General features: G+C 42.7%; 1 protein-coding gene across 5 annotated transcripts in view; it reads left to right on the top strand.

The window, feature by feature from the left end:
- SLC39A8 (solute carrier family 39 member 8) overlaps positions 1-18,236 on the top strand; it is a 41,618-nt gene that overhangs the window by 1,946 nt on the left and 21,436 nt on the right. For all 5 annotated transcript variants that reach the window (XR_004645966.1, XR_004645967.1, XM_034772570.1 and 2 more), the window contains exon 3: positions 18,031-18,199. Coding sequence is in view for 3 of the 5 variants with exons in the window: in XM_034772570.1 (XP_034628461.1) it covers positions 18,031-18,199 (169 nt within the window). In the remaining 2 variants the exon portion in view is untranslated. The remainder of the gene's footprint in view (positions 1-18,030; positions 18,200-18,236) is intronic.

Below are 18,236 nucleotides of genomic sequence, written 5' to 3'. Positions count from 1 at the left end.
GCAAAAAGAAGAACAGGAGTACTTGTGGCACCTTAGAGACTAACAAATTTATTAGAGCATAAGCTTTCGTGGACTACAGCCCACTTCTTCGGATGCATATAGAAGAAGTGGGCTGTAGTCCACGAAAGCTTATGCTCTAATAAATTTGTTAGTCTCTAAGGTGCCACAAGTACTCCTGTTCTTCTTCTTTTTGCGGATACAGACTAACACGGCTGTTACTCTGAAACCTGTACTTACAAAAGTTATTCATACAGAGGAACCAGATTAAAGTGAAACTGTTTATAGTGAAGGACAGAAACCATGACTATTACCGGTGAATTTTTGTATGCAAGTTCTGATATATTCTGTATATAGGATCAAATTCTGAGATTGCTTACTCAGTCCAGAAGCAGGAAAGTTTCCTAGATAATAGTAGCAGCACTACAGACAAAAGTCAATGGGTGTTTTTAGGGTCAAATCCTACCAAACTGAGTAAACAGAACCTTAGGATTTGGCCTATAGTGAAGTTGTCCTGTGTGTGTGTGTGGGGGGAAATTACTTGATTTTTTTTTTTTAAAAGATCCACTGTATAGAGATCCTTTTTCAGAATTCATCATATCTTTTCTTTCTTACAGAGTGGAGCTTAACTGTTTGTTTACATCAGATAATAAATCTGTTAATATTCTGGCAAGATGCCATAGGGATATATGTGGTGGTCTAGGAAAATAACTTTTTCCCCCTCTAAGTCCAGCTATACACAACTCAGCTCTCTTCCTCCTTAGACTTTGCCTTTAAAGTCACCTTAGTTTCAGTTTTCTATAAACTTTCATGGTTAATATCTCAGAATATCTTTAATTGAGGTGGTGAAGGGGAATCTTGAGGGCTGGCAAGAACCCCTTGTTATAAAACTGCCACCAATTTGAAAGTTGGGTTACAATAACTTTACTGTATAACCCCTCTCTGGATACCGTTGAGCCATCCCTGTCAGGGATGACTTATAAGTATACTTCAGAAGAGCAGATCTTTTGCTTATTGTATGAACCTGACTGAGTTAAATGTGTGTGTAAAAATTAAAAAAAGCCCCAGGATAGAGACTTCTCATATCTCCTTATAAAGGCTGCAGTTCTGCCATTCTTACTCATGTTGAGTAGACGCTTACTCTGCAATTAGCCTAATTGAAAACAAGGTAGTACTCATCATAAGAGGGATAGAATTGGGCCCAAGGTCTTCACTTCTCCCAACCTATTTCAAATTTCACAAGGTGAACACTGTACCAGTATGCTTTGTATATTTTTAAAGGAAGAAAGTGTGACTGTTTCCAGTTAAGTGCACTAAATGGAATTCTGCAGTTTTGGTTCTGGTTGTGAAAATGCTTTCTTTAAAAAAGAAAAGAAATAACTGGATTCCCCATTCCTCCAGCCTTTTCCTCCACAGTTGCATGGCACAGGGTACTAGGGGAAAAATTTGTGTTGTCCTTTTTTAAAATATCTGCACTCCTGCACATCTATCATAAGTCAAAGCTTAGCTGGAAAGACTAATGCTGCTTCTACATTCTGTTTGGTGAAAGTCTGTTTTAATGAGAGGAAGCCATGTTGCGTAGGTTGGGTTCTGTATTTGATTTAGATAAGAAAATTCTGGACATACTTTGGAGTGTATTTATTAGTCTGTTGAGCAGTTAGCAGTATCTGTTCTTTGTATTACAGTTTTTCCAATCCAATAGACCCCCTCAGTATATGTGCATTCAGTTGTTGTCTCACACCAGTCTCCGGAAGCCTGTTGTCAGGTGTCCTCACAAATATATACTTCTGCTTGACAACTCAGGCATTTGTACAAAGTGTGCTGATTGCATGTGTGACTGAAGAACCACGGGATGGCAACTCGCAGAGGTTGCTGGGGTATAGAGGTATCTCCTGGGTTCACCAAAACAATGTTATGTAACGTCTCTATTGAAAGCCTGTGTCACATTAGACCTAATAACCATTGTGAGATGTCTATGGAGAATGTGTGAGGAGTTGTGTTTTTATTTTTATATATATATAATATATTACACACACAACTCCACACATTCTTCTTACACACACTGTCTGTCTGTCATTAAAAACCAGTCACTCAAAGGAACCTAGTCTTGAGACAAACTCTTCCAGACAGGGAATGGGAGACACTTATCTCTAAGGGGGGTGATAGTGCATTGTATGTCATACAGTAGGAGTTTATTGTATGCAGTGTAGTTGTCACCACCTGGGTTCCAGGATATTAGAGACAGGTAGGTGAGGTAATATCTCTTTTATTGCACCAACTTCTTGGGGAGAGACCATATTTCTCAGACCTGAAGAAAAACTCTGTGTGCTTTGAAAAGTCTCTCTCACCAAAAGAAATTGGTCCAATAAAAGTTATTACCTCATGCAGCTTCTCTCTCTAATAGAAGTCTATTAGCATTCTAAGTAAAATGCTAACAAAGAGCTGATGAGACCTGAGTGTGAAATTAATAGGAAGAGGTAAATGGAAGGGAACCCGATCTTGAGGTGAACATCAGAGGTCTGTTCTTAGGGGTGCAAAGACACCCTGGCATCTTTCTCCTAGGGAGTAAAGGACCGCAAATCTGCATCTGGAAAAAGGGATCTCAACCAGGCTTGGTTGAAAACAGTGAAGAGAAGTTTGGGTGAGAAACCCTTTTAGATAGGAGGATAACTTGTGAGTGAAATTTAGACTTTAGAATGCATGTGGTGGTTTTATATGTAATCATTTGTTCCCATCTTTCTCGCTGGCTTTTATTTGAATCTCTATTCTGTCTTAAATTAATTTCTTTTTGTTTTATAATTGAACTCCAGTGCTGTGCATAATACAGGAGCTCGGAGCCGGCCTTAGGGAAAATGGCACCCTGGGTGAACTTGCATTTTGGTGCCCCTGGCCTCCGTGGGTGTGGAACCCCCATTGCCCCTGGTCCTCCATGGGCTCCCCAGGCTCTCCACCCTGTCTTCCCCCCTAACCCCTGCTCTGTGCCCCCTTTGCCCCAATGCCTGCTCCCCCTGCTGTACCCTGAATCCCTACACCCTTTCACTCTCAACCTCTGCCCCCTTCTGCACCCCAACCCCTGCACTCCCCTCCTATGCCCCAATCCCTGTACCCCTTCACTCCTACCCCCTGCACCTCCCTTCTGTGCCCCAACCCCTGCACAGTGCATACCCCGTGCCCCAACCCCTGCACAGTGCATACCCCGTGCCCCAACCCCTGACCCCTTCACTCCTACCCCTTGCACCTCCCTCCTGAGCCCCTAACCCCTGAACTGTGCCTCCTGTGCCCCTAACCCTTTCATCCCCCTCCTGCACCCACGTTGGGAAACTGACCTGGATGCACAAAGCAGCTGGCATTGTTGCTTGCTCCCCCACTGGACTGCTGCTCCTCTGCCCCCCGTGCAGCTCTAGGGGGTTGTGGGGGGGAGTAAGGAGCGATGTCAGGGCTTCCTGCAGCCAGGTCACTTTCCCTGCCGGCTGTGTAAGGGGAGGGCAGGAGAGCAGCAGCTGCTGATGCCTCAGCACAGCCCAGGTGGGGAAGTGACCTGGCTGCAGGGAGCCCTGGTGTGTGTTGGGGGGGACTGTGAAGGGGTGTGTGTGCGTGTTGAGGGGAGTGTGTGACCGTGTGTTGTGTTGAGGGGAGTGTGTCTGTGCCTGAGTGAGTGTGCTGTCTCCTTAAGAAAGTATTCAGGGTCAGGAGCCTGAACTAGGTTTGTTCAGACACTAGCAGCTCTCGCAGCCAGAGAGGCAGCTGCACACACAGATTTCCCCCTGTGCTGTAACCCCAGCTTAGTGGAAATCAGGTACATGGGTGGGAGGAGAGGGACACCCCACCATAAGCCCTCTGGCTCCCTCCACAGAGCAGACAGGAGGACACTCCCAGTGTGGAGTAGCCAGGCGTGACTCCAGGGATGAAGGGAGGGCGGGGAGGGGGACAGGAACAGCATTGGTTGCATATGTGGAGCAGGGTGGAGGAGTCACCTGGCTCCGATGGCTAGTTGTCTCTCTCCCTGCCCCACGCTGCTGCTCTCCTGTCTGTCCTACTGCCTCCATCAGCCCAGCTGGCCTCTCGGTAGGGTGACCAGACGTCCTGATAAGGTGTTGTGGTAGTTTTTGTTTTGTTTTTTGTTTTTTTTGCTCCACCCGCAGTCCGCCCCGTGTCCCGATATTTTCTTCCTCTCATCTGGTCACCCTACCTCTCGGCAGAAGGTCAGGTGGGAATCCAAACCCTATGCATGACGCCCTCTTGGTGGGCCGCCATGGGCTGGGGCCCATATAGCCCACCCCAAAGGCTGGCCCTGACAGCGGTTTATGGTGAAACGGGCAAACTGAGACACACTGTTCCTTTGGGAACACAGTATGTGGGTATTTCCAATGTATATCCAGTGATCAGGGGTTGGATGCCACAAGAAGACACATTAAAGGGATTTGGAAGCTGGGTTACATCTGTTGTCAATCTGCAATGCACAGACAGGACTGGTATCGCCCAGAGGAGAGTGATTTGAATGGGTCACAGGCTGCTCCTGTTATGGAGTTAACACTCAGCTAGTACAGGCAAGATTCCCTCATGCTGGAGGCAAGTGGTAACAAGGTGACTCTTATTTTTTTTCATTTGACTGATCTTTAGATATTAATACAAAATAACATTTTCAGTATAACATACAAAGTACACGTGCAACTATCTTTTACACTATAACAAAATTAAACCACACCTAATCTTATCTCGTAAGGTTCATAGTAATATGATTGTTCAGATATAAGGGTTGGAGGACTAAAATACAGGCTCTCTTTACAAGCCTTTATAGCAGTGGTCTCTAACCTTTTCACGCACAAGATCACTTTTTTTGAATTTTAAGTGCAACCCAAATTACCCTGTCCCTTCCCCAAGGCCCTGACCTGCTCACTCCATCCCCCCTTCCTCTGTAGCTCATTCTCCCCCCACCCTCACTCACTTTCACCAGGCTGGGACAGGGGATTGGGGTGAAGGAGGGGGTGAGGGGTGCAAGCTCTGGGAGGGAGTTTGGGTGCAGGAGGGGGGCTCCCAGCTGGGACAGAGTGAGGTACAGGAGGGGGTATGAGGTGTTGGCTCCAGGAGGGGGCTCAGGGCTGGGGCAGGGAGTTGGGGTGCAGGAGGGGGTTCAGGGTGCTGGCTCTGGGAGGGGGTTGGGGTGCAGGAGAGGTGCGGGCTCCGGCTGGCACTTACCTCAGGTGGCTCCTGGTCAGCAGCACAGCGGGGCTAAGGCAGGCTCTCTGCCTGCCCTGGCCCCATGCTGCTCCTGGAAACTGCTATCCTACCCCGTGGCCAGGGCCGGCTTTAGGCCGATTCGGCTGAATCGGACTCTGCGCCTAAGAGGGCCCCACAGCTGTCCACCCCGCCCCCAGCTCACTTCCTCATCCTCCCCTCCCCTGAACGCTCTGCCCCCCTGCTCTTCCCCCTCCCCTGCTTCCCGCGAATTAGATGTTTGCGGGAATTCTGAAAAGAAGCAGGGGCAGGCGGGCAGCAGCAGGTAAGCTGTGGGAGGGCGCGAGGAGGGCTCCGGGGAGGCGTGGCGCGGCCCAGTCGGGCCCCGGCCGAGCACTCCCAGCCCCGGCCGAGCACTCCCAGCCCCGGCCTGAGCGGCTCGGGCCCCAGGGCACCAGCCCTGGCGCCAGCCGAGCACCCCCGGCCCAGCTCGGGCCCCGGCCGAGCGGCTCTGGCTCCAGCCCAGCCCGGCCCTGGTTCCGCCCGAGCACCCCCAACCCCACCCCGCGACTCCGGCCCCAGCTGAGCACCCCTGGCCCGAGCAGCTCCAGCCCTGGCGGCTCTGGCTCGGGCCCCGGGGCGCCGTCCCTGTCCCTGGCCGAGCGACTCTGGCCCAGCCCTGGCCGAGCGGTGCCGGCTGAGCACCCCCGGCCGCTCCGGCCCGGAACCAAACCCCATGACCCTGGCCAGAGCGGGGCCTGATTCTTGGGGGCGGGGCTTGCCAGCAGCAAGCCCCGCCCCCAGGAATTGGGCCCTGCTCTTGCTAAGGCCGGCCCTGCCTGTGGCCCCTGGAGGGGGGCATGTGACTACGCACTGCCCCTCTCTTCAGGCACTGCCCCTGCAACTCCCATTGGCTGCAGTTCCCCGTTCCCGGCCAATGGGAGCTGCGGGGGCAGTATTTGCAGGCAGGAGCAGCGCGTGGAGACTCCTCCGCCTCAGACACATTGGTCGCTTCCTGGAGTGGCATGGGGCCAGGGCAGGCAGGGAGCCTACCTTAGCCCTGCTGCACCACCAGACTTCTAGTGGCCAGAGATCGCGACCAAGTGTCAGAGGCTCCAGGATCGAGCAGTCGATTGCCAACTACCAGTTGGTGACCACTGCTTTGTATTAACAAGAGTGCTTGCAAAGAAGTTGGACAGTGGGCGAAGAAAACTTGGTAACATCATCCCTTAAAATTACAAATGGGAGAATCAGTAGATGTGAGAATTGTATTTCAAATGCTGGGTTTGATTTTATAGATTGACTCTCTATCTATCATAGCTAAATGTTTTATAAAGAAAAAGAACATAGTAAAACCAGATGAAGCATTTGAAGATTGTAACAATATGATATGTTCAAAGTCTTTAAATAATAATGTCAGGTTTCTTTAGGAACAAGTAGTTTCTAACTAGAGATGGGCCATAATAGGAACCTACTATTCGGATTCCTTCAAATTTCAGTGGTTTGGATTAAAAGGAAGCTGGATGTGAACTCATCCAATTTGGGGGGTGGGGGGGGGTAACACTAAAACCTAATTTTTGTAGTCTGTCTTTACTTGTAAACTTTTGCTTCCTGTCAGATATAGCCAGGGTGAACATCTGTATCTTCTAAGGCAGAACGATGCCTGTTGCCTCAGCCTTCTGACCATCCCTTCAGGTTATCTTGGCAGTGTATGGAGGGGCAGAATGCATACAACTTTGATATGCAGTTGCATCCTGCATCTTACGCTTCATGTTTTCTGTATGGCTCAGGCCTTGATGAATGTGGGCACTGATGGGCTCTTCCCCTCTGTAGGCCAGCAATTTACACACCCTACTGTGTTCCACTCAAGTGTATAGTGTGTTATGTAGGAGGTTAGACTAGATGATCACAGGCTCTGGCCTTAGAATATAGGAATCTGAGTGCTGAATCCCTTGTCTTTTCTACACCTGCAATTTACTCAATCCACAGCCTCTGTAGGAGCCGTGTGCCCCAATTTACCACCATCACCTCAGAGCAATGCTCTCCTTAGAGGTGTCTATAGTAAAACCAAATTGAAGTTTATTCAACTAAGCTTGAATTAAAGATTAAATAAAAGCAAGTAAAAGGATTGGAAACACCAGGTTGCAGATATAAGACAAATATAAAAGGCAATCTAGAGGCTATGCTTATTAACAACTTACTTCACTGTCTTGCAAGGTATTTTTCACCCAAAGGTTAGTCCTTACAGCACTTGTCCAGTCCAGAGAGCTGGGATGCACTTTTCATGAGACACTCCTGCTGGCAGACTGTTGCCTCCATAATGGATGACACTTGGGCACTCTTCCTTTCTCTTATACAGTCCTTGACATTTGTGTTTGTCAGCACTCAAGTCTGCAACTGCTTGGGACTGTAAACACAGTGCTGGCTGAATTGACAGATGTGAGCTGTTTTCAGTGTTGAGTGAGTCAGGTCTGAGACCAACACCACTTCAAGTGACAAGTTCTACCTCCTCCAGTTCAGGAAACCCATACTTACCATGATGCTCAGCTACGTTTTTAGCTTTTGATAGAGACTATACGTGACCCTCTGTGGTGAAATATCAAGGAGATGGTTGGACACAGATGTAATATACTTCCAGGACATGCCTGGGCATATCTTGGCATGTCTTTGTCACACCCCACTCCAGCATCCAATTCTCCTTTTTGCATGGGAACTAGGCTGGTTCCACTGTCTGGGGAAAACACTTCACCTATTGAGGAGAAAACTCAATTTATCCCTAAGTTAGTTGCTGGGGAAAAATGTTAATTTGCCTTTGTGTTTCTTCTATCCCAAATCTTAGGCTAAGTTAAAAAGAATATCAGATGGCCATGTAGTACATGTGTCCTTTGCAGCCCCTAGTGCACTACCCATTTCTCTGTTCAGCATTCATTTGGGTTGACAACTGAAGTTAGCATTTCAAGTGAGAACATCTGTAAAGCCCGGTGCTACCACAAGTGATGGTACTACCACTTATTACTACTGCTGGAAACACTGACTCAGCTTAGTGATTTACATAGGAGATACACCTTTGTTAATGTTTGGTGTGTAAGAACCAATCTTTGTGGAGGGAGAGGAGCAGAGAGAGAGGTGAAAGTTGCTGTTAATGTTATGAAATGCTGTTAGTCAGAAATGTAGCAACTTTTTTTGTTGTTGTTGTTTGGTTTGTTTGTTTTTTAAATCCTTTTGGAAATATCCACCTACTATTAGACTTTTTTTTTTTTTTTTTTTTTTTTACTGGCATGAATGATAAAATGTGGTTAGATGCCATCTTACTTTTAACTTATTAAGATATAAGATCATGATGTAAGGAAAGCCTCTGTAGAAGCATACCAACTTCATTTTGTGTACAAACATTAGGGTTTTTTCCTCTTGAATTTTCATGGTTCATAACCAGGTCCCTGAAACATGGGACGTTCAGGGGGTCCGATTCAGATTTTGGTAGGGAGCGCAACTTTAACCATGATTCCAAGGGCTACTTGTACACCTGAAAACTCTAGTTTTATTATTTGGGGGGGGGAGGGGAAAGGACCTTAGACATTAGCTGACAGGAGCACGGTGTCTAATTCCTATATAAAGAGAGAACATTTAAATAAATATTAGACCCATTCAGCTCTAATACTAGCATGTTCTAACATCTTGTGTCAAGTTACTTAAGGGACACTAGTTAGGTTTAAAATTTTAAACCTATATTCCTGCTTTTGAATGTAACAATTGTAGAAAAATCCAGATTACTTTCTATCATTTAGGCTACTTTTTGCAGTTCACCAATCTTGGAATAGATCATTTAACTTTTGCAAACATCCTACCAAGGCAAAGCCCCATGAGTTTATACTGCACCTACCTGGGACTCTAGGGCTGTTGCCATTCTACAAATAAGAGACTAGAAACTGACTTTCAAGTCACTTTCACAGTATTGCCAACCCAAAATGTTCAAAAATCTTGAGTCAGGCTTACCAAAAATCATGAGATTATATAAAAATAAGAGACTTGGCATTATTTTTATTTGCCTTCTGCTTTTTGAGCTTTTAGGGTGCACTGGGGTCACATTTTGAAGCTTTTTGCCGTAGCCACAAGGACTAGAAACTGTTCTTTTTGTTTTGTTTTTTTAAGAATGAAGGCTGAAATCATCACATATCCACTTGACTTCAAGAGCTGGGGCTTTAAGGAAAACTAATTATCATGAGACTCATGACAAAATCATGAGAGTTGGCAACACTTCCCACTTGTGTTTAAAGGCTAGTTACTTTCCAGAAGGCTCTTAAACACAACACTATAGTGATTGAGAGTTGCAGTTCTCACAGGAGACTATTTAAAACCAAACACCAAGAAAATTCCACATTTTAATGTTGAGGAAAAAAAATTGAGTCTTCTGAAGTATATCAGGGTCACTGCAAGCAGGAAAGAAAAAGAAAGGCATTGGAACTCTTGAAAAAGGGTTGGAGGATCAAATCTTCCAGTCTTTAGTCAAGTAAAACTTCTGTTGCCATCAGCGCTTCCATACATAGAATATCAGGGTTGGAAGGGACCTCAGGAGATCATCTAGTCTAACCCCCTGCTCAAAGCAGGACAAATCCCCAGACTGTTTTTTTTAATCCCAGTTCCCTAAATGGCCCCCACAAGGATTGAACTCACAACCCTGGGTTTAGCAGGCCAATGCTCAAACTACTGAGCTATCCCTCAATAACTATATACTTCATACTTAAATATTTAAGTCGTCTTATCCAGGGCTACACATTTTATATGCATTGGCTCAGGGACTACATTTTCTGGCATATTTTGAACAGTGTTGAGCATAGAGAGAGTGCCCAGTGAATAATACAAATCATGATAATAATAGTCAACTTTATGGACTCTGTGGATGCAATTTCTTTTCTTTGTTCTGAAATTGGCCTGGATACAGTTGAAACTCTTAAGAATTTGAGGCATAAACACAACTGATACTCATACAACACTTTCTCATTCCTTCCTATTTTCAAACTCAGAAAAAAAAAAAGACAAAACAAAATGGTTTTCAGTTACAATGTAAAATTGCACAGCAGCCATTGCTCTATAACCCAGTATGAGGTAGAACCTGCCACCCCTTGGGAGTGAAGTGATCTCTCATCTGACTCTCATTCTCTGTCTTTATCCTTCCCGACCTCTGTGCTGCTTTTCATGCTGTCAATCACAACCTCCTTCCCAATCTCCTGGGACTATTTGCTGGTGTCTCAGAGAACTGGTTTTGCTCCATCTATCAGACTTCTCCTTTTTTGCCACATGCAGCAGTGAGATAGCCTTCAGACACCTGGGTTGTACTTCCCCCAGGGACTTCCTGTATTGCCTCAGGCCAGTGCCTTAAGGACAGAGTTTCATAGGTTTTTAGGCACCCAAAGATGCAGCTAGTGGAGTTTACAAAGCACCTAACCTTCTAAGCACTTTTGAAAAATCTCACTAGTGCCTGAATACCTTTCAAAATCCAGCCCTTAGTCTCGCTCTGCCTCAGTGCCCCATCTGTACAATGGGGATAACAGCACTGCTCTACCTCACTGAGGGGCTGTGAGGAGAAATAGATTAAACATAGTGAGGCAGTCAGATGCAACAGAGATGGGGCTACATGCTATCCCTTTCCTTGGTTTTGGCTCTCTTTTCACTTATCCCTTTCACATCTCCCTCTTTTCTGAATGTAACCTTGGCCGTACTTGTTCTGAGTCCCCTACATTCTGTCTTCAATCCCCCGCCCACCCCCATAGAGGGATTCCTGTTTTCCAGGCTCATCGAAGGACATCCAGATCCTTATTTTAATTACCATCTCTTTCTTATCTTAATCATCCTGCCTCTGTTTAGAAACACAATACTGACTCCCTGCCCCAGGGGCATAAGCTGGGAGCAGTGCCTCTCCTCTGCAGAACTCACATTCCACACTCAGGCTGTGCTGCAGTTAAGAGCTTCATCTGGGGGTAGGATGTGTGCCATGAGCAAACTTCCTGTATGAAACTCAGGGGGAGGGAGGGAGAAGCCCCCCAACTGAAGTGGTGCCCCTGGGGATGTTCAGTTATTAGTCTTCAGAGCTAACAGCTTATGGAAGTGAATGGGGGCAGTTCTTTTTAGAGCTGTTGTTTTAGCCTATCTGACAGCAGATTCAGAAAGCCAACACTGCATTTGAAATGTTTTCTTTGCAATCAAAAAGGCTAGATGCTTAGGCCATTCCCCCCCTCAAAGATGTGTCTTGCTGTTAGCAGAAAAACTCACACGTTACAGATCCAGGATTAGATAAAACAGGAACATGTTAATTCAGGTTTAATACACAGGTGTAGACTTCCTGCTTACAGTGCTGGATAGCTGCCCAGAAGGAACTGCTTTAATTTCAAAGTGGGTATGTGGGAAAGTCACGGAAGGGTCATCCTCTAAGAGAGACATATGCCCTAAAGAATACACACATAGAGACTTAAATAAGAGTAGGTTAGTATTTTTCCATTTAAGTGAATTTTAATGTTGAAAAGAAACATTTTTGCTTTGGTTCAACAAACCTCAACAAAACACTTTGCTTCAGGAATGTCATTATGTTTCAACATTTAAAAAAGTTGATTTGGAACTTTCTGTCTTGAGAAAAATGTAAATATATTGACTTTTTATCCCTATTCGGGATGGAAACAAAATTTCAAAATATCAGAATTTCCTGAAGAATGGAAGTTTTGATTGTTAACTCAGCTGTAACTCTCATTTCAGTCCCTGCTCTTGGCTGCTCAGTTTAAGAGAACTTGATTTTTCAGAGGTGCTGGGTGTACACAGCCCTCAGCCACATCAGTTGGAGTTGTGGATGCCCAGTACCTCTGCAAATTAGGCCAAAAGATTTTCAAGTTGGGCACTCGGCAACTAAGGCACCCAAAATTAGTAGGCACTTTTTAAAAAGTTGGCCTTAATTTTTAAACGCAAGGAATGTTAAATTACGCAGGCGCCTATAGGGCTGCCAGAGGGGTGCTGGAATAGTATTCTATCCCATTCTGACTCAGTTGAGATTTTATAAAATCATACTGCAGGCTACCCAGAATAGTGTGTAGCTTGGCTTGGTTATCATGTACCACACTGGGACAAATCTGGTCATGGCTAGCATAGGTTCAACAATAGTATAGACAGATATCAAAGAGGTAGCCATGTTAGTCTGTATCCACAAAAACAACAAGGAATCCAGTGGCACCTTAAAGACTAACATTTATTTGGGCATAAGCTTTCATGGGTAAAAACCCCCACTTCTTCAGATGCATGGAGTGAAAATTACAGATACAGGCATAAATATATATACTGGCACATGAAGAAAAGGGAGTTATCTTACAAGTGGAGAACCAGTGTTGACAAGGCCAATTCAGTCAGGGTGGATGTGGTCCACTCCCAATAATTGATGAGGAGGTGTTAATACCAAGAGAGGGAAAATTGCTTTTGTAGTGAGCCAGCCACTCCCAGTCCCTATTAAAGCCCAAATTAATGGTGTTAAGTTTGCAAATGAATTGTAGCTCTGCAGTTTCTCTTTGAAGTCTATTTTTGAAGTATTTTTTGTTGAAGGATGGCTACTTTTAAATCTGTTATTGAATGTCCAGGGAGATTGAAGTGTTCTCCTGATGGCTTTTGTATGTTACCATTCCTGATGTCTGATTTGTGTCCATTTATTCTTTTACGTAGGGACTGTCAAGTTTGGCCAATGTACATGGCAGAAGGGCATTGCTGGCACATGAAGGCATATATTACATTGGTAGATGTGCAGGTGAATAAGCCCCTGATGGTGTGGCTGATATGGTTGGGTCCTCTGATGGTGTTGCTAGAGTAGATATGGGGATAGAGTAGGCCAGGGGTTTCTTACAGGGATTGGTTCCTGGGTTAGGGTTTCTGCAATGTGGTGTTTAGTTGCTGGTGAACATTTGCTTCAGGTGGGGGGGCTGTCTGACCCCTGACTGAATTGGCCTTGTCAACACTAGTTCTCCGCTTGTAAGAACTCCCTTTTCTTCATGCGCCAGTATATTTATGCCTGTATCTATAATTTTCACTTCATGCATCTGAAGAAGTGGGGTTTTTTACCCACGAAAGCTTATGCCCAAATAAATCTGTTAGTATAGACAGAATCCTCACTAACATGCTTCTGATCAGGTATAGGCTTTTTCAGAAAGTCCAGTTCAATAGATATGGAAATATTGCCTCTCTTCTAAAACTGTTAAATGCAGTCATTCAAAAAGTGATGTCCAAAGAATATATAACTGAAGCATAATGAAAAGCTGTATATTACTGATAATTACATTTGTAGTGTAGTTTAGAATCCAGGTATGAAATATATAGAAGGTCTATATTAAACAGTCTTAAAAAGCAACCTTCATATAATTATTTGAACCCAAATATGAAGAAAATAAAAGTTTTGATTAGTTGGTGTAAATGTTTGTTGACAGCTATCTCCACCCCCGTCTGACAATTTCTTTAAATGGTATTCGTTTGATCCCATCACCAAGATTTAAGAGTTTGGGTGTTACATCATCGTTATTTTCAATAGTGGAGAGAGATCTTCAGTCCGTTGATAAGGCTACGACATCTTTTTAATGACTTACAGAATATCACTAGGACTGAGACATTTGCTTCGCAAGAAGGATTTGGAATCCTTGATAAATTCTTTCATGTTTTCAAAATTACTGCATTTTATTTATGATGTCCCTGCTTGAATTATTTCTAATTACAATAGAACCTCAGAGTTATGAACACCTTGGGAATTGACGTTGTTTGTAACTCTGAAATGTTTGTAACTCTGAACAAAATGTTATGGTTGTTCTTTCAAAAGTTTACAAATGAACATTGACTTAATACAGCTTTGAAACTTTACTATGCAGAAGAAAAATGCTTTTTTTTTTTTTTAATAGTTTACATTTAACATAGTACAGTACTGTATTTGCTTTTTTGTTTTTGTTTTGTCTCTGCTACTGCCTGATTGCATACTTCTGGTTCCTAATGAGGTGTGTGGTTGACTGGTCAGTTCGTAACTCTGATATTCATAATTCTGAGGTTCTACTGTAATTAATAATAATACTTCGCACTTATACGGAGATCTTACCCAAGCTCTTGGAGCAAATCAATGGCAAAATCAGACTCTGGTGTCCTGACTCAGTCCCGTGCTCCTAACACTAAACTAAAGTATCTTTTTTTTTTTTTTTTTTTTAAAGAAATCTGTTTTCAAGGATGTTACTCATACAAAATTCATTAGCTTACATTTATACAATAACTTGGTTGTCTCAGCATATTTATCCACCCAAGACAAATCTGGAGTCTTGCAGTGTGCAAACAAGGGTGGTCCCATTTCAAGGTTTCCAAAAGGTTTAATCCTTTTTTATTATGTAAATGAACTTGTATAAGTTGTGTTAGATCATTGATGTCTGTAGGAATTATTAACAAGAGTGAAGTGGATGCAAAGGGCACCAAACAGGATGGATGGGGATAGATAGAGCAATCATGAGCAACTATAATGTGTATTTGTTTCTCTCTAAAAAAACAAATAAAAACTCTCCTACTTATATCTCCCCCTTACATTTAAATTAGCCACTGGCCAAAGGCATTGTTTGCTTTTTTTTTTTAATCCCATGTAACCAGAGTTCCAAGCCTTAATCTTACTAACTTATAACAAGGCTTGGAAGAATTTGATTTTTTTTTTTAAATGATTTCAACCGATAATATCAATGTTTAATTTAAGCATTTTTTCAATTTTTATTAATTTAAATTTTCACTGTTGTGGGGGAGGGTGAGACAATAATTAAATGACAGTAGATGTTGAGATTCAATAAGTTAGAGCTTTACAACTGATAAAATACAAATTGTCAACATCATGTCAAAATACACAAACCTCAAACTCTTACATCAAACTCTGAGTTCTTTAAGCAACATTTTTCTTATTGCCCTTCTATAAATTTCAATTATCAATGGAAATTTTTTTTATCTGTTTTTGTGTATGTGGTGAAATCGATGTTTACCAAAAATTTAATCCTTCCTACTTAGAGCATCTCCTTAATAATGTCCCTAGGTACTGTGTCACTGTGACAAAAACAGTATGCTTCAATTAGCAAGTTTCCCTTGAAGGGAAATCTGAAAGCTTTCATTTCGTTAGGGAAACTTCCTGCTAAAATTCATGACTTCATAACGGTTATTAACTAGTTTAGTTTCACTATTACTATAAGGATGCCCTTAAAGCAGTTTGTAGAGCTAGAAAGATTCACCTGCTGTCCTAAGTAACATGACATGATGTGCTTTCTGTGGAGATTGCTATAATACTTCAAGCCAGTGGTTATCCATCATTTTAGTTCTGTGTTCCTCTTAATGGATACCTACTCTCCCAAACCCGAATGCTCTCCTGCTTGGTTCTCCAAATGCTTTATGCTGCAGACCTCCAAAAAGGGCTTTGTAGTCCATTAGTGGGCGTAGACCATAGTTTGAGAACCACTACTTTATACTGAAACTCTCCTCTGACACGTTGTAGGTACCTGTTATATATTTTGCACTCTTTTAGCCTGTGGAGTGCACACTAGAAACCTGGAACCAGTGCAGACTACAGAATAGAGAGATTCACTCTAAAAAGCTTGAACCATAGGGAACATGTAAACAGCAAGCCTGGGTTTATAGACTTGGGATCATGCTACAGCACTACAAACAGTATAGACGTTCAGGCTCGGGCTGGAATGTGGGTTCTGAAGCCTGAGGATGAAGGTGGGTTTCAAAGCCCAAACTGCAACACCTACCCAGATGTTTTTAGCGCTGGAGGAGGAGCCCAAGTTTGTTGACCTAAGCTCTGAGACTCGCTGCTGTGGGCTGTGTAGATGTACTGTGAATGACCACATACAATATTGTCTGATCATGTACAATAATTCCATTGAGATGAGTGAGAACATCAAAAGTAAGACCAGGCATTAAAATGCTAAGGCAGAACTCTTTAATGTCACTGAATTGTGGTTGTTATAACCATGGAAACTAGGATGTTAACACTGACTGAGAAGAAAACTTGCTGTCCTACAAAACCCAGTCAAACCAGACAAACTTGTTTCCAAGGCTAATTTTCTGACATAATTATGATTAAAACTATGAATAGTTTTAAGTACAGTTTGTGTTAGTTTATTTTTTTCCATGGGGCAATACTTGATTGATTTGTCATAATAATAATTAATAAAGTCTACACAACCAGCAAACTTTGTTTTACTTTCTTAAAATACAGTCTGTTAAATGCATTGGCAGAAAGTCATTTTAGAAGACTAATTTTAGGCCCCAATTCAAGAAAGTTCTTAAGCATGTCCTTAAGTCACCCCCCCCACCCCCCGGTCCCATTAAGGAGAACACCTAAAGCATTTGTTTAAGATTGTGCTTAAGCCTCAGTGACTTCAATAAGATTTGTGCTTAAGCGCATGCTTAAGTGTTGTCCTCAGTAAGGATGCTTTCCTTAATTGGGTTATTAGGTGTGATGGGCAAAAATATTGTGGATGTACTTCTGCTGAAGTATGAGACTTTCACCAGGACTGAATTTGGTCTGAGGGTTTCATTGCTGCAAGTTTAATCAGAAATAGTCACATTCCAGTTGTGTGTACAAGTCTTTCACCTTTTTGAATACTATTGGCCAAATGCCTTGCTAGTGTAAATGAATGCAGCATTACTGAAGTAAATGATTAGGACCAGCTCCAATTTACCCCAGCAGAAAATCTGGCCCATTATCTTAAGTTATTCTAGCAATGCCCTGTTAACCTGAAGACTCATTATTTCATTCTGTAGTTGTTGTGGTTTGAGCAGAGAATTAAACAAAATTATTTGACAGGAGCAAGGGAATGACCCTTAATATATATTTCCTAAAATGCCCCTAAGCCCCAACACTGAGACATTCTAGGTTGACTATTATTCAAAGCTTGTATGGAAAGAACACTTGACTTCACCTGTTGTCTCACGACTTGTCCTTGGTATGTGAAAACTTTTTGTTTTCATGTGTATACTCAAGTGAAGAACTACTTCACATATTGGTCATTATAGAAAAATGTGTGAATAAAAAGGGCTTATAAATTATTTGTGTACTGTCAAACAATTCACATCTGTGCAGCTTAAATCAAGATTTCTGTCTATTAGCTGTATGTTGAAAAGAATTCCTGGCTTGACATACTAAAGCAAAATATATGCATGCTAGCACAGGAGCTACTGGCTTGTCCTAAGCTAAGGGGCTAATGAGCAAGAGGTACTTGTCTTAATGGAATGTTGTTTTTCTTAAAGTAAATGTATTCTGATTTTGTTCTGTAACAGTCAGTGCTATGAAATGGATTTAAAAAAAACATTGGATACAACGTACAGTAGGTCCACTTAGGACAGTCTAATTCAAGTTTATCGAAACAAATAAAACCGCATGTGCTTTGAAATATTTATTTATGTGAATAACAGTTGCTGAAGTAACTATCATTTGTTGATATGTTGTCATTGAGATTTTAATGGTATCCTAAATATTTTTAGATTTAATTATTTAGTTGTTAGACTAGTTTTATATACTGTGAGCCAGTATTTTCAATGTTATTTCAAGCTATGGGCTAACTGGTCATAAATACACAGACGTCAAGATTTTCAAAAGCACCTAGGTGAATTAGAAACAAGTTCCATTGATTTATAATGTGAATTGTGGTTTCAAGTCACACAGTCATGGTGTTTTCATGCACAAATTAGGAATGTGCAAAGTATGCTACTTGGAAAATCCCGCCCTGTATTTTCACTGCATAACAATCCTGTTTTTAGTGTAGCATTTATTTGTCATCTGTCACCTCTTAATTTCATGTCATCTTAATAATCTTTATTCATTTTTTTCAGTGCATGTCTGGTGAGGACATCTTTTCACTTCATGGTTTTCCAAACAACAGCCAGATAACAAATTCCAGCTTCTCTGCAATATGTCCAGCTGTCTTACAACAGCTGATTTTTCACCCTTGTGATAGTTCATCAAAGCACAAGAACAAATCTAAACCGACTCCTTCAGAAGGTAGCTAATATTCTTTCATTCATAATGGAACAGGAGT

This window comes from Trachemys scripta, chromosome 5 (assembly GCF_013100865.1).
Source record: "Trachemys scripta elegans isolate TJP31775 chromosome 5, CAS_Tse_1.0, whole genome shotgun sequence".
NCBI lineage: Eukaryota > Metazoa > Chordata > Testudines > Emydidae > Trachemys > Trachemys scripta.
The sequence above is the reverse complement of the archived record's forward strand: the minus strand, read 5'-3'. Positions and strand labels throughout refer to the sequence as shown.